At 40.2% G+C, this 24,223-nt stretch overlaps 1 protein-coding gene across 2 annotated transcripts in view; it reads left to right on the top strand.

The window, feature by feature from the left end:
• Positions 1-881: 881 nt before the first annotated feature.
• The window catches only part of zgc:171572 (protein bicaudal D homolog 2), a 42,274-nt gene continuing 18,932 nt past the window's right edge, over positions 882-24,223 (top strand). For both annotated transcript variants that reach the window (XM_067412941.1, XM_067412942.1), the window contains exons 1-5: positions 882-1,414; positions 14,898-15,110; positions 18,448-18,600; positions 18,701-18,856; positions 20,071-20,370. In XM_067412941.1, coding sequence (XP_067269042.1) covers positions 1,193-1,414; positions 14,898-15,110; positions 18,448-18,600; positions 18,701-18,856; positions 20,071-20,370 — 1,044 coding nt within the window. In that variant the 5' untranslated portion in view covers positions 882-1,192. The remainder of the gene's footprint in view (positions 1,415-14,897; positions 15,111-18,447; positions 18,601-18,700; positions 18,857-20,070; positions 20,371-24,223) is intronic.

Here is a 24,223-nt window from a genome sequence, read left to right as displayed (position 1 = left end):
ATATCAGTATTAAACTTAATTTTATGATACTTTCTGAGACTAAGATTTCTATATGCTCTATCTATCTATCTATCTATCTATCTATCTATCTATCTATCTATCTTAGGAACCAATCAGAATACCATAGCTACTGCACAGAAACCACCCAAATACCCTAGCAACTGCATAGCAACACCCTAGCAACCACCCGAGTACCCTAGCAATCACCCTGAGAACCTTAGCATCCGTGTAGCAACACCTTTACCATAACAACTGCATAGCAACCACCTAAGAACCCTAGCAACTACATAACCACCCATTGTACATTAGCAACAGCATAGAACGTTTCTACATAGCAACACTGAGTACCCCGCAAAATAAGGGTTAAGAGTCTCTTGTTGGCCTGCTTAGCTGAGCCATCCACCAAACAAGCTCTGAAAATCTATATAATAACACTTAATGTTTAATATTAGATGATTCGTTTATTGCATTTGATTGATTATATGTTTTGCAGTGGGTTGTAAGATGTTTGTATTATATGCATGTTTTTGTTGCGTTTACATTGTTCTGACCAGCAGGGGTCACCAGCGTGGGGCGTTTCGGACGATTCGAAACAGTGAATCATTTGGTTCAAATGATTCGAAGCTTCGAAAAGATTCACTTCTCCCATCATCATCATCATCATCTCTAGTAAATGACAGCACATTTTTTCTCAATAAGCCACATAATTTGTGCTGCTATTGCACAAACCGTAAGTTATTGAAAATAACATTATATTAGAGAGAAAATAAATATTCCCACTGAGCTCAACGGAGATCTCCACGTCACGCGCAGGGAGCCGGTTTAAAAGGGCTTCCGGTATCCAACTGTCAAACCGCAGGGATTCATGGGTTATGAGTTTTTAGCTCCATTTGCGACCTTGCAAAAGCTGTTAACCTAAACTACAACTCCCACAAAAAAACAGCCTCTCCTCACTCCAAGGAAACCCCCATCCCGGCAGATCCCTCAGTAGATTACAGCCTCTTCTCCTCCCCGTGTTATTGAGGGGGAGAGGAGCTGAGAGGAGGCGATTGATCCGCGGTCATGGAGAAATAAAGCACAAGCTCCTCTGCCCCTGGAGATCGACAGCATTCATCACCCGCTCCAGAGCAGGAATATACCAGCGGTCATGCAGCGCGCGCACGGGGGTATCTGAAAGCGTCTGCCGTTAAAGATGACCGCGGAGCAGCAGCAGCAGCAGCGCGGATGGACGGAGGCGGAGGAAGAGGAGGTGCAGCGGCTGTCCCGGGAGCTCGCCGAGACCACGAAGGAGAAGATCCAGGCGGCGGAGTACGGGCTGGCGGTGCTGGAGGAGAAGCAGCAGCTCAAGCAGCAGTTCGACGAGCTGGAGGCGGAATATGAGACCATCCGCCAAGAGCTCGAGCTGCTGCGCGAGGTAAGTTAACGGCCAACGGTCGGCGTCACAACTGCGACATTATTAACCGTCCAGAAATGCTGCCATATTATCTGTGTCGTTATGTAGGCCACGGACCACCAAATATCATCAACCTCAGGAGACCCTCCCCCCAATATTAAACACATTTATATTGATTTAACTGAAAATATTATTATTAATAATAATATATATATATATATATATATATATATATATATATATATATATATATATATATATATATATATATATAAATATATAAAACCCAATTAAAAATATTATTTAATATTTTGTGTTATATTTTATCTCTGTTAAGGTACATACAATTTTTCCCCTTTTAAATCAGTTTTTTATTTATTTAAATAAAATGTATTGTTTACTTATGTTAATCTAAATTTTATTGTATTCCTGTCAAAATTATAACCGGCCCCAGTACGCTAATAATCAGCACAACAACAACAATAAAGGTAATAAATAAATAAAATACGCTTAGTTTTTGACTCATTATTAATAAATTAGGTTGCCAAAAACTACTAGCCAAACTCGCATACATTTTAAATATTAAGTAAACTGTAACGGTAATAAAATAATTGCAAAAAATAATTACAAGTAATACAACAAAACAAACATACAAATAAAATAAACTCAGATTTTCATGTCAGGTAAGAAAATAATCAGATGTAAAAAGCACTGTATAAATGAAATATAGATTTAGATTATTATAGATCATTATTAATGATCATGTTAATCATGTTAATTATAGATTATTATTAAAGTTACCAGAGTTATTTAGTCCAGAGCAGTGAATCATTTTTTTATCTTTGTCTTTGGTTGTTTGATGAACATTAACACACAGCCGGCAGGAATATTAGGCACCTGTCCCTTTAAGAGCGAATGCATGGATCCAGTACACTGTTTTATTTTTTAGCTGTTTATGTTCAATTAAGATATAACTGCATCCTAATGTACATGCTATCCACCCTATATGCCCTAAATTGTATTGAATATTATACTATTTAGGATGGATTGAATGCACATAGAGGTGCAGGCTCTGTTTACGAGGTGTAATTTAGTGTGAATATGTCTGTTCAAGCGCAAGAAGGTGTGAAAGAGCTCAGTTCAGCATTCGCACACTGTCTGAGGGTGATGTGGTGAAATCACTGAGGTGGGGAAATGCATTATGGAGTAATGATTGTGTAGCTGATGTGATGGAGTGACTTTGAGCGTGGTGTAACGCTGGCATTGTGTCACACTAGATGTGTCTGAAAGACTTCATAGGATGAATCCTGGCATGTCCGAATCCAATGGTTATTTCCTGAGATTCCTTCATCTAGTTGAGTTTTGCGTAGATTTTTCATATTCTGCCTGTGATATACCACAATCCTGTTGTTGGGAAGATTAAAAAAAATAACAAAAATGGTTTTGATTCTGTTTCTAGTAATAAATGAGCTTTATAGTTATTAAACATTTGCCTTTTCTTTGGGATGCAGCCATATATAAATGACCCTGGATCACAAAACCAGTCATAATTTTTAAAATTTAGATACATAATATTATGAAATAATATTTATCAAACACCTTTGTCTATAAAACATATTTTGCTGGGATTGCTTTGAATGTCCTTGGGCAACGTTTTTACATAGAAAGTTCTTTAATGGATGATTAATCTGAAGTTTTTTTAATCAAATATCGAAATGAAACATCTTGTATAATGTTTGTTATATTTATGTGAGATGGTTATCAATTGTTTAGTTTTTTTTGTTGTTGTTGCTTCAACTGTGCTAATTTTGTTTATATTTTTCTTATATTGATCTTCCATGAAAATAGCCACGTATGGCAATAAAATAAATAAATATTGGTATGGTTTATCGGGACAATATTTGGCTGAACTATTTAAAAATCTGGAATCTGAGGGTGCAAAAAAATCTAAATATTGAGAAAATCTCCTTTAAAGTTGTCCAATTGAAGTCCTCGGCAATGCATATTACTACTAATAATACATTTATTATATTTATGGAAGGAAATTTACAAAATATCTTCACGGGACAGGATCTTTATATCCTAATGATTTTTGGCATAAAAGAAAAATGTATAATTTTGACCAATTCAATGTGTTGTTGACTATTGCCACAGAAATATCCGTGAGACGCATGACTGCTGAAGAGCTCAGGGTCACATATATATGGGTGTGGCACTCAAAAATGGAGGCATTTATGACATGTATGTAGAAAACACAAAAGGTGAATGTTCATTTCATGCCGAGTTTAGAGTCGTTGAGCCTGATTTTCGGTTGGTGAGTTCAAAGGGCAATCCGCATCGAACTCCAGCCCGTTCACACTAAGAGTGCTCACTATACCGATGATATATTAACGTACACTTTAACGCACAATATCATTGTGTTTATTATAAGCACTTTTGATTGGCTGTCAATGTTTTTATCGATCATCAGTGGAAAGAAATCTTTTTTTAAACTAATTGTAAGTATATAGCTTCTCTGTGTCGTTATAGTTGTGGTTTTAGAACATTTTTAATCCGATTTCTTTATCATTAGTTATCATCCCCTTCTGTAAACGGGCCTTTGCTGCAGTTTAGGGACACGATCACGTTTGTGCTGGAATCAGCCCTGGTTTGATCAAACGCTGCTGTACGGTTATGTAAAGGTCCAAAGGTTATTTACTGCACCTCATATTCTTGATCTGATGTCGCACTAATGTGTGATTTATTATATCTCAAAACCAGTTGTCAGGTTACAGAATGAAATGATAATGCTTGGGTTTTGTACTGTGTGAGTCTTTGGGCTCGTGTGCTGTGGTGAAATGTGACAGCCCTGCTTTTGAATTTTTGCGGGAGTTTTCGTCCCCGCCTAAACGGCCAAGCGAGTTACAGCCTCAACAGGAATGATGGGAATGCGGATGAGCTGCTGATAATAAACACGCCTCTGTCTCTCGTCATGCTGGGAGAGAGAGAGAGAGAGAGAGAGGACACTTTAGGGATTTGTCCTGTGGGTCGATCAGTCACAAACCTCAAAGTTAGGAAAATCATTCTTGCGAGCTATTATTAAAACCAGTTCTTTGCAGTTTCATAAACCTTTCCTGAATTTCCATGCTGGTTCTGGAGTTGTTTTTGTCACATCTGGCCCTTTGGACAGTTTGATGGCTCCACATTGAGAGCAGTCAGTTTGACCTACATTTGCTGTCGGGGTCAGTCAAGAAGTTTAACTAGTAAACAAGTTATTGTGCAAGTAGTTTTTGAATGCAGAAGCTCTGCTGAAAAGATGAGCTAATAGGGTCTTACACACACACACACACACACACACACACAGGACATCTGCATTTTACAGTTGAGCGGTCATGAAAATACCGGGATGAGAAGTTCTCCTCATCCGGACGGAACATCCCATTCCATTTAAAGGTCATCTGACTCATTTCTGATGATTGTGTTCACGGCGCATACATGGCTCCAGACTAACATCTGAGAGCAGCGGCTCATCATATTGGTCAGGAATATATTAGGAAAGGGGAGTGGCTGATGAGTCAATGCGTGCTCCTCTGCTGCCATCTATTGGTTATAGTGGGCATTTCATCTCTTTAAAAAAATAAAAATAATAATAAATTTTATTTATAATGCACTTTTCGTTCCGAATAATCTCAAAGTGCAAAAAAGGTAAAAAAAAATGACTAACATGTAAAAATATAGAATACTACAAACAATCAACCAACACAGAAAACAGAACAGAAACAGAGCTGATGGTGAACAGAAACAGAGCTGATGGTGAACAGAAACAGAGCTGATGGTGGACAGAAAACAGAGCTGATGGTGAACAGAAACGGAGCTGACGGTGGACAGAAACGGAGCTGATGGTGAACAGAAACGGAGCTGATGGTGAACAGAAACGGAGCTGATGGTGAACAGAAACGGAGCTGATGGTGAACAGAAACGGAGCTGACGGTGGACAGAAACGGAGCTGACGGTGAACAGAAACGGAGCTGACGGTGAACAGAAACGGAGCTGACGGTGAACAGAAACGGAGCTGACGGTGGACAGAAACGGAGCTGACGGTGGACAGAAACGGAGCTGACGGTGAACAGAAACGGAGCTGACGGTGAACAGAAACGGAGCTGACGGTGAACAGAAACGGAGCTGACGGTGAACAGAAACGGAGCTGACTGTGAACAGAAACGGAGCTGACGGTGAACAGAAACGGAGCTGACGGTGAACAGAAACGGAGCTGACGGTGAACAGAAACGGAGCTGACGGTGAACAGAAACGGAGCTGACGGTGAACAGAAACGGAGCTGACGGTGAACAGAAACGGAGCTGACGGTGAACAGAAACGGAGCTGACGGTGGACAGAAACGGAGCTGACGGTGGACAGAAACGGAGCTGACGGTGAACAGAAACGGAGCTGACGGTGGACAGAAACGGAGCTGACGGTGGACAGAAACGGAGCTGACGGTGGACAGAAACGGAGCTGACGGTGGACAGAAACGGAGCTGACGGTGAACAGAAACGGAGCTGACGGTGAACAGAAACGGAGCTGACGGTGAACAGAAACGGAGCTGACGGTGAACAGAAACGGAGCTGACGGTGGACAGAAACGGAGCTGACGGTGGACAGAAACGGAGCTGACGGTGGACAGAAACGGAGCTGACGGTGAACAGAAACGGAGCTGACGGTGAACAGAAACGGAGCTGACGGTGAACAGAAACGGAGCTGACGGTGAACAGAAACGGAGCTGACGGTGAACAGAAACGGAGCTGACGGTGGACAGAAACGGAGCTGACGGTGGACAGAAACGGAGCTGACGGTGGACAGAAACGGAGCTGACGGTGGACAGAAACGGAGCTGACGGTGGACAGAAACGGAGCTGACGGTGAACAGAAACGGAGCTGACGGTGAACAGAAACGGAGCTGACGGTGAACAGAAACGGAGCTGACGGTGAACAGAAACGGAGCTGACGGTGAACAGAAACGGAGCTGACGGTGAACAGAAACGGAGCTGACGGTGAACAGAAACGGAGCTGACGGTGGACAGAAACGGAGCTGACGGTGGACAGAAACGGAGCTGACGGTGAACAGAAACGGAGCTGACGGTGGACAGAAACGGAGCTGACGGTGGACAGAAACGGAGCTGACGGTGGACAGAAACGGAGCTGACGGTGGACAGAAACGGAGCTGACGGTGAACAGAAACGGAGCTGACGGTGAACAGAAACGGAGCTGACGGTGAACAGAAACGGAGCTGACGGTGAACAGAAACGGAGCTGACGGTGAACAGAAACGGAGCTGACGGTGGACAGAAACGGAGCTGACGGTGAACAGAAACGGAGCTGACGGTGAACAGAAACGGAGCTGACGGTGGACAGAAACGGAGCTGACGGTGGACAGAAACGGAGCTGACGGTGAACAGAAACGGAGCTGACGGTGAACAGAAACGGAGCTGACGGTGAACAGAAACGGAGCTGACGGTGAACAGAAACGGAGCTGACGGTGAACAGAAACGGAGCTGACGGTGAACAGAAACGGAGCTGACGGTGAACAGAAACGGAGCTGACGGTGGACAGAAACAGAGCTGACGGTGAACAGAAACAGAGCTGACGGTGGACAGAAACAGAGCTGACGGTGGACAGAAACAGAGCTGACGGTGGACAGAAACAGAGCTGACGGTGGACAGAAACAGAGCTGATGGTGAACAGAAACAGAGCTGATGGTGAACAGAAACGGAGCTGATGGTGAACAGAAACGGAGCTGATGGTGAACAGAAACGGAGCTGACGGTGAACAGAAACGGAGCTGATGGTGAACAGAAACAGTTGTAATGTAAATGTTTTTCAAATGCGCATGATAAAAATCAGTGGAAATAGGTCAGTGGGTCAGTTAGTGGGGATTTAGATGCTGACAAAACGATCAGCTGGGGTTCTTCTCTTTCAGCTGTTTCCAACAATGTGTCTTTGTTTCTTCAGGATGCAATTGAAAACAAGTCTGCTAAATTTAGTCATTGGCACAGCTCAGGATTGGTCTTGTTGCTGGTGGGCGTCCCACACGAGCAGGTTATCTGGGAATGTGGGAGTTTAATGGCCGTTTGCTCAGCTGTTCAAGCGTTTGTGTTGATGTTCTGGAGAACATTGTACAGAGACACTCGATCGTCTGATGCACCGCAACGCTCTCTTTAAATCTGAATCCATTCTGCTTAAATGCACTCTCATCTCCACATGATTACATGATGTAAAATGATTTCTGTCTTAATGACAAACATCTGATATGTTCTGTGCATTTGTCTAAATACAGCCTATTAGACCTGCTTATATTTTAAGTGATATGACCAAAATCTTATTTCATGATAGCAATATATAAATATATCACAATATATAGTTATTTTGTGTGTAAAATAAGAACAAAGCAGAAAATTACAAACAATAGGACAAATACAAAATAACAAAAATATGAATTATACAAATGATACATTCTGTTTATTAGATATTAAGCACATGCTGCAGTTTTTTCATCTTCTGCTCTTAACGCTCTAGCTCGTAACAGCAGGATGGATTCTGATTGGCTGTCATTGTTTGTATCGCTCATCAGCCGTTGTCGTTACGTGCACATTATCTAATGATTCAGTTCGTTTAATCTAATTATTGAAACGTTAAAGGTTTGTTTATACTGCTTTGTTGGACATCAGTTAAATACTATAATGTGGCCAGTTGAATGTAGGGATGCACAATATATCAGCCACCATATCGATATCGGCCAATATATGTTCATTTATAATGTTATTGTTATCAGCTGATAAGATAATTTGGCCGATATATAAGCCAGTAAATAATGGTTCAATTAAATTGCTTGAAATATGATTGGACTCGTTTAAAAAAAGGATAAAGTCATAATGAGAACATCATCATGATTGTGTTAGGCATGTGCCGATATCAATTTTTCATGTTGCGATTAATTGATGAAGTTTTATCACGATATACGATATTATCACGATATTGAAATAAGTTGCAAAAAAAAAGTGTTGCCATAGCATAACAGCTTTAAGAACTATTTTTGTAAGAAAAAAAATAACTGAATGTTTAAATACAATAATGCACCAAAATATATACAGCTCTGGAAAAAAATTAAGAGACCCCTCATTGAGAAATCAGTGTTATGTGGTCTCTTGATATTTTTCAGAGCTGTTAAAGTACAATTTTCAAACAGATTAAATTGCAAAAAAGTTAGGCTATAAAGAACAACAGGTAGGCTTACAAATTACAATAAGGTCTCATTAATGCATTAACTAAGATTGAGCAATAGCCACATTTGGTACAGAAAGTATAATGTTTTTGGTAATGTTAGTTAAGAAATACTGATGATTGTTAGTTTTATCTTGGGTCCATTAAAAGTTATTTTGATTTTGATTGTAATGTTATTAAACAGTAACTAAGAAATTAACATAGAATGATTAATTCTTTATAAGTATTTTTCATTGTCAGTTTGGTAATAATGAATTAACATGTGAACTAATGAAGTCGTATCTCAAAGTTTTACTGAACAATAACAAATAATCAGAGCAGTTCTAATTATTAGGGCATGTTGTAGTCCAGATTAAAACAAAAAGTATTTGGTGCTGTGATGAACAACATTGAGATTACAAAAACGAATGGCTGTTTTAAAAACTACACGCGTTTTTTGTTTGTTTGCTGGTTTCCGGGGTAACCGGCTGCATTCTGCAGTTCATCAGCGCCCTCTGCTGTCACTGAGCGGCACTTCAGCAGCGCGTCTCCTTCACCGGTTCAGTCATGTGCAAACGCACGTTAGGCTTGTTTATATCTGAGCGCGTGTCCCTTTGACGCAGAATACAGCGGTGTTGAGCATTTATACGGTTGATGGGCAAAGTATTCTTGAGTGCATTATAAAAAAATTATAAATTGTTAATAAATTATTATTTACGATATTTTAAGGTGCCCACGATAACAATATCGTGCATATTCATTATCGTGATAAATCGCATTATCGAAAATCGGCACATGTCTAGATTGTGTGTTTGGGACATGGACTTCTCTTTTTGTAATCAGGCTCTCAAATCAGGCACTCACAGATTTATTGGCCGATATATCGGTTATCGGACAAAGTTTTCATCTCAGTGCATCATCCCTAGTTGAAAGCCATAATCAACAAAAACATATAAACGTAACTCTTACCTAACAATCCTTTTAATAACAACATCTTCCTTTTTTGGAAGGAGTCTTGCTTCTCTTTTGCACATCCCTCATTGTTTCTCTTTTGCCATCTCGTGTAAACCCCATAAAGTCCGACCCACTGAGAGCTGCACAGACACACACCGCACTATAAATGATGCAGCAGAATCTGTGCCTGTCACTGCATGGTAAATACCATCAACAAACCCAGCCCTAACCTTGAGTGAACCCAACCAACACCCAAAAACAAGGCTCATCTGTGACACGGGATATTAAAGGATATTCCCATTATAAGCACTGAAAAGCAGCAGAACTCGGCACTGACCAAAGACTGGCGTTTAGAGCGGTGAGTGGATTCTGAGTAACCTTAAACGGCTCTGATTGGCCATTGAGTTCAGAGGATCAGCAGACATGTCTGTGATTGGCTACATTTCTCACTGCTGCAAAAAACACATTGTAAATATAAACCTTTGTCGCTTTTCAGAGCACAAACACAAATACACCCTGGAGCTTTTGCCAAATCTGTTTCGCTAATATGATATTATTACAGTATCAACTGAGCTTAAGCTTTCGTTTAAGGGTGATTAACTTTGTTAAAAACAGTCGCTTCACATGGTGCCTGAACCCAAAGGAAAAACCATTGACTGAAAAATAAAATAAAATGGATGTAGTGTCCGTGACGTCACCCGTGTTTTTGAGCCGTAAAGTCAGCTGTCGCCATCTTGGCAGCGCGTCACTCCCGGAAAACTGAAAATGGGCAAAGAGGCGGGATGTGGGCGGAGCTGAGGTGACGTGATGACTAACAGACAGCAGACAAACGGCAATCCACCTGTCACTCAAAGAGGCCACGCCCTTAATTATGCAGAACTTTAAGGCTTTATATAATATAAACGAATGAGTTATAAAAAGATTAACCCCCCCTCACAGTCGTCATAAAGGCCAAAATTAGCCGTATAGACCAAAACCACAATTTGTCCCAGGCTGTGAACATGTTTTATTCTGCTGTCAAGTTTTAACATGAGCTGAATGAGATTCTGCTCCTTCTGGAGTCTGTCTCTAGTGGCCAGTCGAGGATTTGCTTTTACAGTCACTTCTTTGGCTTCAAGAGAAACGGGGGAAGGAGCCGCTTGGGAAAAACAGGAAACACTGCCTTCCTCCTCCGGTCAGCTTGGAAGAATAATCATGGGAACCTTTGTTCTGAAACCTACTGAGCTGTGCTGCTGTTTAAATGGCCATACTGAAGTATACACTGTCCATCAGTGCTGCCGGTCAGATGGCTTTGTAAAGTCCTCAGATTGACTGCGCCAGGTGTCAATTATAACACTAATATAATTCAATGCATGATATATCAAAATTCTATGCATGTCGCAAGAGCTTGTGATAACCGCATGATTATAATGCTCTAAAAGATTACATACAATCAAAGTTTTAGGCTGACTCAGACAGCAGAGAGTAGAATGGACACGTGACTGTTACATATATGTGACATGCTTACTGTTATTAAATATAATAAACAAAGTACTCACGAGCACAAAAAGCCACACATGGACAATATTAGCCCTTTTCCACCAAGGCTGTGCTGGTGCTGGTTTGGAGCCAGAGCCCAGTTTTAAATCGGTTCTTTGTCTTTCAGCATCCAAAGCTCCAGCTCCGAGCCAGGAAAAGTGGTTCTTATTGTAGCACCAAATCATTGCTGGTCTAGAAGGAAGAACTGCTTGCGTCAGCAGCTGGGGACGGGGATACCGTGACCGAGAAGACTAGCACAAACTTGTGACCGCCCGTGATTTAAATAGCAGCTAATGGAGCTAACAGCTGCTCGAGTGTAATCTCTGTCTATAGACGGTTTCATCGAACGCACGCGCGTTGCTACGGTTACGCGCCTGGCCCGAAGTTAACTTCCGGTCTGTGTCTGTTTGTATGGCGCACTACTCAGTAGAAATACATTTTAAAGTACTATTCTTGGTTAACATGATATAAATATTAAAAATCAAGCAGAGAGCACATGACACAAGTTTCCCAACATTATTCTTATATTATGAAACAAAGAAACATGTTATGCCGACGCATTGCATAATTGAAAGGCGTGCGCATGCATTTATATAGGCTACTGTGAACCCACCGGTAAAATGATGTTCGTTCAAATCCAGCTCAGGCATGACATAAATCTGTAGCTTACTATACTTGTTGTAGCCATTAAACAATGTTTTTTTTCTTCTTCATATTTATGTTTAAATATTATAATATTATTTTTAGATCTCATCTGATTATGATAGGCTATAAGTGCAAAGATGCGAGTGGGTCAGAAATGATTTTGGTGGTTATATTTAGTTTAATATTAAGTTTTGTTTTGTAAAAAGCCTTTCTTTCGTTTTGTACAAATTGTCTCTTAATTTTAATAAAGGGTTCTTCGGTTAATTTCATGTATTTAATTAATAAGAAATAAATAAGTAGACTAGGTCGCGGAAGCCATCGCTTTCATCATGAACTGAAGCGCGTCTCAAACTGAAACTCGGCAGGCTTGCCTCACAGACATGAGGAATATGTAGCCTAATATGTGTAGAAACGAAAAGATTTAAATAAGCACATGGTGCAGTGTTCAGAACTCACATGGTAAACAACCAGCGTTATACAGATGATCACGGCGATGGGCATGAGCGGGATGTTAAAGTTTAAGGGATTTTTTTTTTTTTTTTTACCTTCTACTGAATATGATCGGGTGCAAGCACATTTTAAACAGGTGGCACTTATTCACACGTAATTTTGTGAATAAGTAATTTTGTCGTTTTCTCTAATGATTTCAAAAACATCTTGTAGTGCGCTTGTAGTTATCAGTACTGTTATATTCTATTATATGATTTTGTCATTTCACACTGTGGCCAATTTAAATGTTACCAACTAAATGAGACATACTGAGTTTATAATTAAATTTATTAATTGCGTTTGGTCTAGTCTGTTAAACTTGTCAGAAGTTCTCGTTTCTAATCTGCCCTCGTGGTCTATTTTTTCTCTCATCAAAACCGAATACCATCAGTGGTTGTACATCAAGAGCAGGAACAGTTTTTGTGCATTTTGTTTCGCGATCTGACCGGAACAAACAGAAAGTCTCTGCAACGGCGTTAAGCGTTAGATTAAAGCGCTCGTCTGTGTGAAGACTGCATCGAGCCGCGTTTGCTGCATTGAACTGCATTGTTTGTATTAGTTAGGTTAATCCGTGAAGCAAGATGTTTTAAAAAAGTGGTAGGGACATGTCCCACCCTTAAATTACGCCTATAAGTTAAAAAAATTGGTTGATTGACGCCAATCGGACGTTCATGTTTTTTTTTTCCGTCTATTTGAAAGTTCGGCTAATAAACATGGTCATTTTTTTAATAAGTTACATAAACTGCTTTCAGGAGTTTTTGACCGGCATATATAATCAAAATGTCCGGAAAACGAAACCTCTGCCGGTCACTTTGACCGGCTCCATTTTTTTCTAGCGGAAACTCTGGGATCAACGTGACGGTGAGTAATGACAGGATTTTCAGTTTTGGGTGACCTACCCTTTAAGTGGGGCGTTTTCCCACTCTATATTAAAGACATAAATGGGAGATTATTTATAATAAACATGCTGAAACAAAAAAAAAATCTATACATTAAGATAATGGTGCACAATCAAAATTAAAGATGCTAACGCATAAGAAAGATAACGCATCCTCTGGTGTTATTGATGTCTACCGGAAGTTAAGTTTGGGCCACAAAAGCGCGCATGCGCAGTAGCGTTTGTTTATGTTGTTACCGTTGAAACCGTCTATACACATTATGCGTTGGATTCGCTGTGTTTTGATGCCGATGTAGGATCGTAAAGCCATGAACATCAATAGTAACACAACGCTCGCCATTCTTGATGGAAGGCTTGTTTGAGATGCATCGGTGCTGTTCAGACCGATCGCCGTATGACATCGTAAGTACAGCGAGAGCGAATGACTCCTCTATGCTTTTAAATCGCTCATGCGGTATTTTGATATCATACGCGGATCGGTCTGCACAGCGCCGATGCATCTCGGACAAGCCTGGTGTGTGTTTGTGTTTCCCGCCGCCTCGCTAGCTTTGCTGAGAAAGAGGAGACGTATACAGTGACTTGAGACCCGGCTCTGTGGTGGCTCTAGCATGAGGAAAGGCAAACTGGTCCTTAGAAGGCTCGTCAGTCGAACTGGCACTAGCACCTGCTCTGAACTAGGACCGGTTTATTCTGGTAAAAAGGGGGTACATGCGATCCGAATTCAGTTCTCTTCAGCAGCTTATATGCCAAAAACACCCATCTTTGTGAGCATTCAAATGAACGCAGTCAGTTATGTCTTAAGTGGGCTAAACAGTTAAGAAAGATAATGCATGTGTATCAGTGTATTGGATCTGTGCATTCGCTCTTAAAGTGACAGCAGCCTAATAAACCTGCTGCTGTTTTGAATGTTAATCAAGCAACAAAAAACAGAGAAAACCACTCACTGCTCTGGACTGAATTACTTTTGTGGCTTTAATAAGCTTTAGTATACATATTTAATTCAGTGAAGCTGTTTTATTTTTATATTAGATTATCACATTTCTGTTGTTTAAATAAATTTAGGGCAAATATCATTTTCAGTTTTTAAACATTTTCAAACATTTTACACACTTACAGCATTAAAGTGTTGCATATTGAATATTATTTAACAAGTTATCGCATCACGTTTTTCTTCAAAATCGTGCAGCCCTAATAGGCATAAAGTGTGGTTTGAATATGAATATGAAATATGAAATATAGCTTTTGCCACCTCATTAATTCACAGACTGTAGAATAGACCCACTTTTTGATGGTATAGCACTTGTTTTCTCCTTCACACTCCCCCTTTGGCTATATGAATCATCCATACACTGTAAAAAAATATATTTAAAAAAATTAAGTTACCTGGTTACATTAATTTTGAGTTCATTGAAATTAAAAATTTGAGTTAATATAATGGAACATTTTTGAGAATTGACATCACCCTTTATTCAAATAGTATTAAAAGGTTTTGTAAGCATATTGCACAATTGTGTTTTATTTGTTATAATGCAATGAAACATGCCAAACTGTGCTATTTTCATGATTTATCAAAAGAAAATTAACTTATGTGGTTTAAATACAATTTTTTTTAGCTTCTATTTATTAAACCAATTTCCTTCATTGTATTAACTCACATTTTTCATTTCAATGAACTCAACATTTTAAGGCAACCAGGTTACTTACTTTTTTAAGTTAAATCAACAATATTTGTTTCCAGTGTAATGGCAATGCTCTTTCTTCTGTTTCTCAGGCGTTCGGACAGGCTCACTCCAACCACAGGAAGGTGGCGGCTGACGGAGAGAGCCGCGAGGAGTCGCTTATCCAGGAGTCGGCATGTAAGGAGGCGTATTACGAGCAGCGCATGCACGAGCTACAGGCAGAACTGCGACAGGCACGAAACATCCTGACAAATGCCCAGTCGGAGAACGAACGCCTCGCCACCATCACTCAGGAGCTGAGAGAGGTCAGTCCACTGTGTGACTGAACGAACGCCATGGGTTTGGATCACGAGCTGCATGTATACTGTATAAAATAACAAATTGTAACAAGAGTTTGTACCTGCCTGTTAAAAACACTATATAAACTACATTACATTAGGGCTTTGATGGTGGTAATTTTTCCACCACATAGTTTAAGAAATCAACTTTCCCTTGAGCTTTTGATATATAAAAGGTCATGGTAATATAAGATTATGCTGTAAGTTTCAGAGCTGAAAACGTCTTTTTTAGTCAAAGAAAAGCTTTTATAGACACCAGGTCCAGAAAACGATTGTGTTCGCATCTTGACGTCATCGACTGACGAAACACGCCTCTACAGAATAATTAGCTTGTGTAGTTCAGTAACCCCGCCCACTGCTAGCCAGCAGCAATAAACATGCTGAAGAAGATATCAAGATATTCTGGAAGAACACAGTCGCTGCATAAGCTTCCTTCGGATCCTAATATTAAGAATGTGTGATACTTCATTTATTTTTAATGAAGTTCCAGCTCACGTGGGGAAGACATATACGTGTGTTCGCTTCATTTCACTGCGGAATGGTTAGTAAGCAAGTGTCAGATGCTGGATTTGCAGACATATTGAGATTAAAACAACGATGTTTCTTTATATTGGATCCGACAGCAATGGTGAAACACACTTATGTGAGTAAAAGGTGTTTATAGGTGATAGTATTGCATTGTTATAGATCGTTTTGATTGTGTACGTGACGTATCGAACAGAACATGCCTTTAGCATGCTGGACTCAGACATGTGTGGGCCAGACATGTATGTCTGCAAATCCAGCATCTTTCAATGTCCCGGGGCTGTGTGTTTTACAGACGAGCTACCAAAACGGCCAGTGAATATCAAATAGTGAAATAATATCCCTTTCTTGATCTGCGCTGTTCACTCTCTCTTGACTTGACATTTGAAGTTTGTGCTTATATTCAGCGATCGGACAGGCCATGTAGTACAGAAGTAATAGTCTAATCATTGGATGAGAAATAAATCATTGTGTTTGTTTGATAAAGACGTTTACGAGCCCTGTGATTGAGAGAACCATTCCGGGGCCGCTTTCAAAACAATCCCTCATGTGAACTGAACTGACAGCGGAGCTGAAGCTCATTAAATATGCGAATCTTATCCAATCCCAGTCGTTTACTTCCAAGTCTCCAGTGACACGCCCATCAAAACCCAGCGAGATCCTGAAAACCAGTGTAGAAAATAGCCTATTACGGTACTTATTAGTTATGATGTTTTTGAATGTAAGTTTTTACATTCAAAAACATCATAACTAATAAGTTATCATTATCACACACGGACATCATTAGTTGACCTCAGACAACAGTATATATATATATATATTTTTTTTAAAGCCAGTTAATGACACCTTTAATCAAAATTAGGGTTTTATTAGAGATGCAACAGTACACACATTCATACTGAAAATATTTCTTTGTTTTTTCTTTCCGTTCGGCATGCATGTGAACAAACACAGCATTGTTTCAAGCACTGCACGTGCTTCGGACAATACCATTTATATCACATCTGAAAAATGGCGAAGTACAGTGAGTGAACCGCTGTGGGAAATGTGCTCGATTCAACTCGCCCTAAACATGAGACATGCTTTTATATTAAGCACATCAAACGAACTTGCCCTTCTGTCAGATGCACGTGTTGTTTAATGCATTAGTGTATACCTTACATCCTTATCCGTAAATGTTTTGGCCCAGACATAAATCCAGTTGAAAAAAAACATGATGATTGAAGTCTTGTTTAACAGAGTAAAGAATGCAATATAGGGATTAAAAGTCAATGAAAGGAAGAAAATAAGTATCTATAAATAAATTCCCTGTGAAAAAAGACAGATGGTGTGACACGAGTGAGGATTTTGGGAAGAGAAAGAGATCGTGTTGGATGGCTCAGTCCTCTTGAGGAGATTAATGAGCCAAAGGTGAAATGAAATGTGTTTTTGCTTGTGAGTGAGCAGTGGAACAGATGGAGAGGAGAGGTAGAGACGGACAGATACAGATGGAAGCAGGTCAAAGGATAAAAGTGTAGTTGACACTACCATTCAAAAGTTGGGGGTCAGTAAGATATTTTTTTATTCAGCAAAGGACGCATTTAAATTGATCAAAAGTGACAATAAAAACATTTATAATGTTACAAAAGATTCAATTTCAAATAAATGCTGTTCTTTTGAACTAGTTTCTAGCCACAAAATCCTGAAAAATAAAATTCATCAGGAAAAATCTGAAGCAGTATCGTCGTATTAGAATGATTTCTGAAGGATCACGTGAGTAATGATGCTGAAATATTCAAGTATATTGTAATATTCTCACATGTAAAAACAACATAAGGCATAATATAATGACCACTGTCAGGGGAATTGAATAACACTGATGATCTCTTCATCACGGCTCCTGTTAGTGGGTGGGATATATTAGGCAGCAAGTGAACATTTTGTCCTCGAAGATCATGTGTTAGAAGCAGGAGAAATGGGCAAGTGTAAGGATTTGAGCGAGTTTGGCCAGATTGTGACGGCTAGACGACTGGGTCAGAGCATCTCCAAAACTGCAGCTCTTGTGGGCTGTTCCCGGTCTGCAGTGGTCAGTACCTATCAAAAGTGCTCCAAGGAAGGACCAGTGGAGAACCGGCCACAGGGTCATGGGCGGCCAAGGCTCATTGATGCACGTGGGGAGCGAAGGCTGGCCCGTGGGGTCCGATCAAACAGACGAGCTACTGGAGCTCAAACTGCTCCAGAAGTTAATGCTGGTTCTGATAGAAAGCTGTCAGAATACACAGAGCAGCTCAGTTTGTTGCGTACGGGGCGGCATAGCCGCTGACCAGTCAGGGTGCCCATGCTGACCCCTGACCCCGCCGAAAGCACCAACAGTGGCACGTGAGCATCAGAAACCCAAACTTTGGGTCCTCCATCCATGTGGATGTTACTTTGACACGCTCCACCTACCTAAGCATTGCTGAGACCATGTTCAGCCTTTCATGGAAACGGTATTCTGGTGGCTGTGGCTCTTCCAGCAGGATAATGCTCCTGACACAAAGCACAAATGCTAGAGGGTGACCAACACAATATTAGTATCAAATTAATGCATCCTTGATGAGGACCAGAGACTTCTTTAAAAAACATTAAATCTTACAGACCACAAACGTTTTGTGTTTGAGGGGGATCGACAAATCTTTAAACTGAATAAAGAAATTGTAAAGTTTTTTAGGCCAGAAAAATATTTTTTGTTGTGTCCTGTTTCTTCAATCTTTATTACATGTACAAGCAGAACAACACACACTCTTCTTTTGTCTTACAGAACAGTCAGATGGTTGAGCTGCAGAGGTCACGTCTGCGGGACGACATCAAGGAGTTTAAGATCCGAGAGGCTCGCCTGCTGCAGGACTACAGCGAGCTCGAGGAGGAGAACATCACCCTCCAGAAACATGTGTCTGTCTTAAAACAGGGCCAGGTAACATTCGGCTGCGGCAGCTTTAGACACGCTAAACTCATCGCCACGCTACAAAACATCAGCTGAAATGTGTGTGTGTGTGTGTGACGGGATCTTGCAGGTTGAGTTTGAGGGTCTGAAGCATGAAATTCGTCGCTTGGAGGAAGATACCCAGTTTCTGAACAGCCAATTGGAAGATGCCATCCGTTTGAAGGAGATCGCGGAGAGGCAACTGGGAGAGGCGCTGGAAACCATCAAGACTGAGAGGGAGCAGAAGGCAAGAGATTTATCTATTTATTTATTTATTTATTTATTTTTAAATTATTATTGGGAGTGTGACCTCCCTTTTCTGTTACATCGACCTCGTACCAACAAACATAGACCCATAAACCTGTGAGAAGTCTAGAGAAAAATGGTAAAAATAAATAAGAATATAATAAATAAATGAAAAAATATATATAAAATGTGATGTGATATTAAATATTATTAATTTACTAAATAAATGAAATACATTAAAATAAATTTTGAGCGAGGAAACAAAGACAAGAAAGAACAGATATCGAGAAATGGCCAGTGTCTATTTCATGCCCGGTGAAAATATTAATCTCTCGCTTTTAATTGATCTTTCTTTAAAGGGTCATAACACACAAAGTTTCTGTCAGTCTGATGTCAATCTCGAGTATCTATAGAGTAGTGTTAATCCTTCATATCTCACGATACACTGAACCGATTCTTTCAGAAAACAGCCGAGCTCGTGGAGGCGTGCAGTGGGCGGAGCTAAAAACACACACACACACACACACACACAAACACACACAAACACATACAAAATACGTTGGTGTTGTTCACATTATATGCACTTACGTGCTAATTGCCAACAAAACACACATTTGAAGCAGTTTCACTCACACCTGAGGTTTACACTCATGACCGGGAACGAACACACACACTTGCAGAACTCCGGAAACACAAACTGCATCCACTGTTCCCTTAACTCTGGGTTATTTGGGAAGCTGAACAAGGTGATCTTATTTTTCCTCACTCCAGAAACACTTCTTTAGTGACATTGTTGATCTCATGTCTAAAAACACAGCGCCACCGACGGCTCACGTAACCTGAATGAAGCTCGCTCATGGACGCGCTCTTGCTCTCTCTCTCTCTCTCTCTGGGTGGTGTGTGTGTGTGCTCATCCGGGAGAAGTGCCCATATAAGGAATCCCTTTATGACGTCACACAGGGCCATACTCGGAAAAAACTTTCTGAAACGTGTTTGAATCCTGATGGAGTGTATCTGACACAGAAATACTCCGTCATACATCCAACTCGTTTATTTGAAACTTTGTCCATGTTTATCATGAGAATCAACTCTTAAACGGTAAAGAAGGCAGAATGCATTAAAAATAGCTTTAGACCCGCCTCTTTAATAGATCTAGTTTAAAGCCTGCCAGTCTGAGGTGTAACTGATGGTATTTCTTGGTGTGTATTAATACAGGCCGCCTTAAGGAAGGAGTTGTCCCAGTACATGACCATCGGGGACTCTATGTACCACAGTCCTTTGAGCATCTCGCTCGACGGGCTGAAGTTTAGCGACGACACCACCATCGAGCCCAACAACGACGAACCCCTCCACGTCTATGAGAATGGCTTAGAGAAGATCGCCAACAACAACGACAACCGCGTTTCCACGCCCAAAAAAGGAGAGCTGTTCCACCCGTCCTCCAGCCTTGTGGACAACCTCCTGAACGAACTCAACATCTCCGAGATCCAGAAGCTCAAGCAACAACTGCTGCAGGTAATGGGTTAAGCTGATGCGTTTACTTGTTTGTTTCAAAGCAGCTTCTCAGAAAATGCTTTGTTTCAATGTTACAGATCATATCTTGTTCACATATTTTTGTTTTAAGATGGAAATTTGACAGGTTTGTGCTGCAGTTCAATGGAGTTCTATGGCGGTTTTGCCCTCCAAGGCTCCACGACAGTCACATGACTGAAAACTATGGCTAGTGTGTGTTCAGATCTGTGTTTGATTGGCTGACAGCTGGACTGCTTAAATCCTATTAGTGGAAGTTGCATTTAGTGATCCACCCCATCTGACACAATGAGCTGTCCGCTCGGCCATCTGTCAGGAAGTAGACCTGCAAACGCTGACCTTTTAAGGGTCCTCTCCATGCACACGGGCAATGAGTCAGTCCCTCCAGGATTTCGCGATATTTTTTTGTGATTTTTGCGATCAGTATGACTGATTTTGTGGTGGTAATTTCCAGAAATGTGCGAATTTTTTTGCAATGTTTTATTTTATTTTATTTTTTATAATATACCACATTTACCATAGGATGTATTATGTTAGATGCACAATAGTCATACACATCAATAGAACAAACAAATGCACAAATCTTCTTTATTTTGGTATCTTACAAAAAAGGCTAGCCCAGTGGTATAGCTTTAATAACATGATCGCTTAGAAATATATCTGGGAAAAGTAAATACAGCAATAAGCAATTGCCTAATATAAAAAGTTCTCAAATAATTAATTAATCAAGTTAACAGTCAGTAATAAAATAAGAACTAATAAACAATTGCTGCGAGGACAAATAAATATAACATAAATATACAGATAAACAGTGTTTTTTAAAGTCGTTTAAAAAAATTTTTTCGTTTAAGTCAGGCTACGTTTTTTTTTTTTTTTCAGTGGTTGAGGTAGCCTATAGGCAGCTGTATAGTTTGCTTTCACTTTAAAGATTACTGCCTACAGTGGCCTAATACCAATACACAGACCCAATAGCCTACTGTCACACGTCCCAAACCTATTCACTCAAGACACGTCCAAGACGGACATTTAGGCATAATCATGGGTGTATTTGATTATGATTGTTCAAGGACACAAGCCTTTATAGAATAGATCTGTACACTCGCGAGCGCTGCTAGGCGGCAAACGCACAGAATCCTCCGCCAGTCTGACATCGGTCCGTGTGTCAGGAGCGAATTGAGTTCATGGTAGGCTATACAGCGCTTTTATTAACTTTTTTTTAGTGTTATCTGACATATTATACTTTTATTTGCTCATTCATCCATCTAGAGTAATCAATTCGCCCGGTCCTTGACACTTATACGAGACGAGACAGTATAGGCGAGAAAGATCGCGGAAAACTGGAGGGACTGATGAGTGCACCGCTCACCAGAACCATAGGAGCAATATGTGTCCATTGCACCTTGAGATTGTATGATCCATTATGGTAATCAGACCCTCACATAGCCCTCATGACCTATTGATCATTCACAAAATCCATTCCAGACTCCATTAGCAAGAGCAGCTGAAACCAGCTGAGGTGATCATCTCAAATTAACAGTTGCTATTTTTGCATGCATTTTTTTAATCACACATAATTTAGTCAGCTCTGACTGTATGTGAATGGATCTGTTAGTGTGTGTTGTGCTGTATTGGTCACTCCACACACTACAGGAACAAAATGGTTTCATTTATAATTTTTAGGGGTTCAAGAGCTGAAACTCCACATTTTCCAAGGATCAGCTTTTTCCTCTAAAAGTGATGGGGCAGACCAAACCGTCAGTCGCCGCGACTTGAAACTTTGAATACTGGTAGTACTCACACCTCCTACAATGACACCAATGCTTGTCCCAATCAGCCTGATGGAGGCGCTACAGCTAATGGCTCCTAACTCCTAAACCTTTAGGCGTAGGCTCAAGTGTCTAAATTCAGATGATATCCTCTCCTTCACAACTGTGGTGTTATTCAGGAGCATTCAGGTCAGTTTCTCATTGCAAACAAGTTCCCTAGACTGGGTAAATCCAGCCTGATCTGCCGGTGATTTGATTTCGCCCGGCAACTCTGTAAATCTGTCCATTCATTTCTGCTGCTTCTGTTACACTTTTGCGGGAACCAATCACAGACGGGCTTATCCACCTGGAGCGCCATTGGCGGGTTTAACACGATGACGGACAGAGAAGCGATGGGTCGGTCCCGTTGATCACGCCTCCTATGCTCTGATTGGATGAAGGACTATCTAATTGCATAAAGAGTCATTTGAATTATGCCCGTTGATCACGCCTCTTGTGCAGTAGAAAATACAGAGCAGACTCCTCAGACCAATGTTCAATCTTAAATTGAGCTTTGTCTGGTGATAGCCAGACAATAAATTCCTCATGTTGGTACCTTTTTTGAATATCGAAACGCAGTATGGGGGAGGCAGTGTTGATTCTGTGGCGCAGTGTGGGAAACACTGATACAATTTATTGTTTCCAAGTTCCGTGTGAATAAATGATTTAAGGTGCTTTTGTATTACATTCGCCCTGTAACTGACATGAACAAAACAGACGGTTAATTGTTAACCGCGAGCCACAGTACTGAGCCAAAACTTCATATTGCTTTAATAGACTTGGATTTTTTCCATCTCAACAGCCACATTTTTGAGTCATGTCAGTACAGGCTACACTGCTGTGCGTTTCAACAAGTCCTGTAATTAATGTTCAGAGCAAATGTGCTTCTGAAGGAGCTTCTGCTTTGACTGAATTATGAAGGCGAGTTCTCAACTCTGGCCCTTGAGTGGCTTTGTAATATGTTTTTAATCACGGTTGGAGCTAAACACTGCAAGAAAGTGAACTTTTAGGGCCAGAGTTTAAAATCTGTGTGTCCTGCCCTAGGTAATGAATACAGTAATGCAAAACTCACATAAGAATATGTATAATATGTATATAATAAATCACAAGTAACGTGCATTATGTAATCAGGTTACTTTTTTTGGTGTAACGAGTAAAGCATTACTTTATAAATGTGGACATTCCTTTTTGAGTTATATTTTTAAAAAGTAATGGAGTAATTTGCCGACATTTTTTTGAACTACTGAATGATAATTTCCTGTCTTTTCCAAAGCGTCATCTCTTAGACATGCACACTCATTCATGCGCATGAACAGAAAGAAAATGTAAAAGTAACACACACTACTTTCAGTAAAATTAATTGTTCAGTCGATAATCTAACCCGTAGTCTTTAAGAGATCTTTTACGTGACATACATCACTCTAGTGCTCAGAATAAAATATTCTAAACGTGTTTTTAAAAGATAATGAAGGTGTGTGTTAACGTAGGCTATGTTGTTGAATGTATTACTGCATTAGCTTCTCAGTAAAAAAAAAAAACCCGGCCAGGCCTGGAAAAAGCGAGCCAGTTTGAGTTTGATTAACTCAAAAGTAATGTAGCATATTACTTTATATAAAAATTAACAAAGTAACCTTATTAGTTACTTTTAAGGAGTAATGCAGTCGAGGGCTGCCCCCTAAAAGTCGACTAACCATTAGTCACGATATGCACGATCACTTGCATTTAACTTAAATTACTCCGTCATTTGTGGTCATACAGGAGTAATGCAAACTGTAAAGGGTCCACTTTTATTTCTGTAAACTCACAATATCAACAAAACAATGTAATTTTGTAATATGATATAAACGATCAGGCCCTTTCTGCCGTCTCGGTGAACTTGAGAACGGCACAATAATGAACCGAAACTCTAGAAAGCGTGAAATGTCTACTTTTAAATGAACCAATTCAAGTGGAAAGCAAATATTCTCAGATTACGTCCGTATGAAACATGCATATATGCGATAGATGACGAGTCAGCATCGTCAACTTAATCT

This window comes from Pseudorasbora parva, chromosome 13 (genome assembly GCF_024679245.1).
Source record: "Pseudorasbora parva isolate DD20220531a chromosome 13, ASM2467924v1, whole genome shotgun sequence".
Lineage (NCBI taxonomy): Eukaryota > Metazoa > Chordata > Actinopteri > Cypriniformes > Gobionidae > Pseudorasbora > Pseudorasbora parva.
Note: the sequence above shows the minus strand (reverse complement) of the source record. Positions and strands in the feature narration are given on the sequence as shown.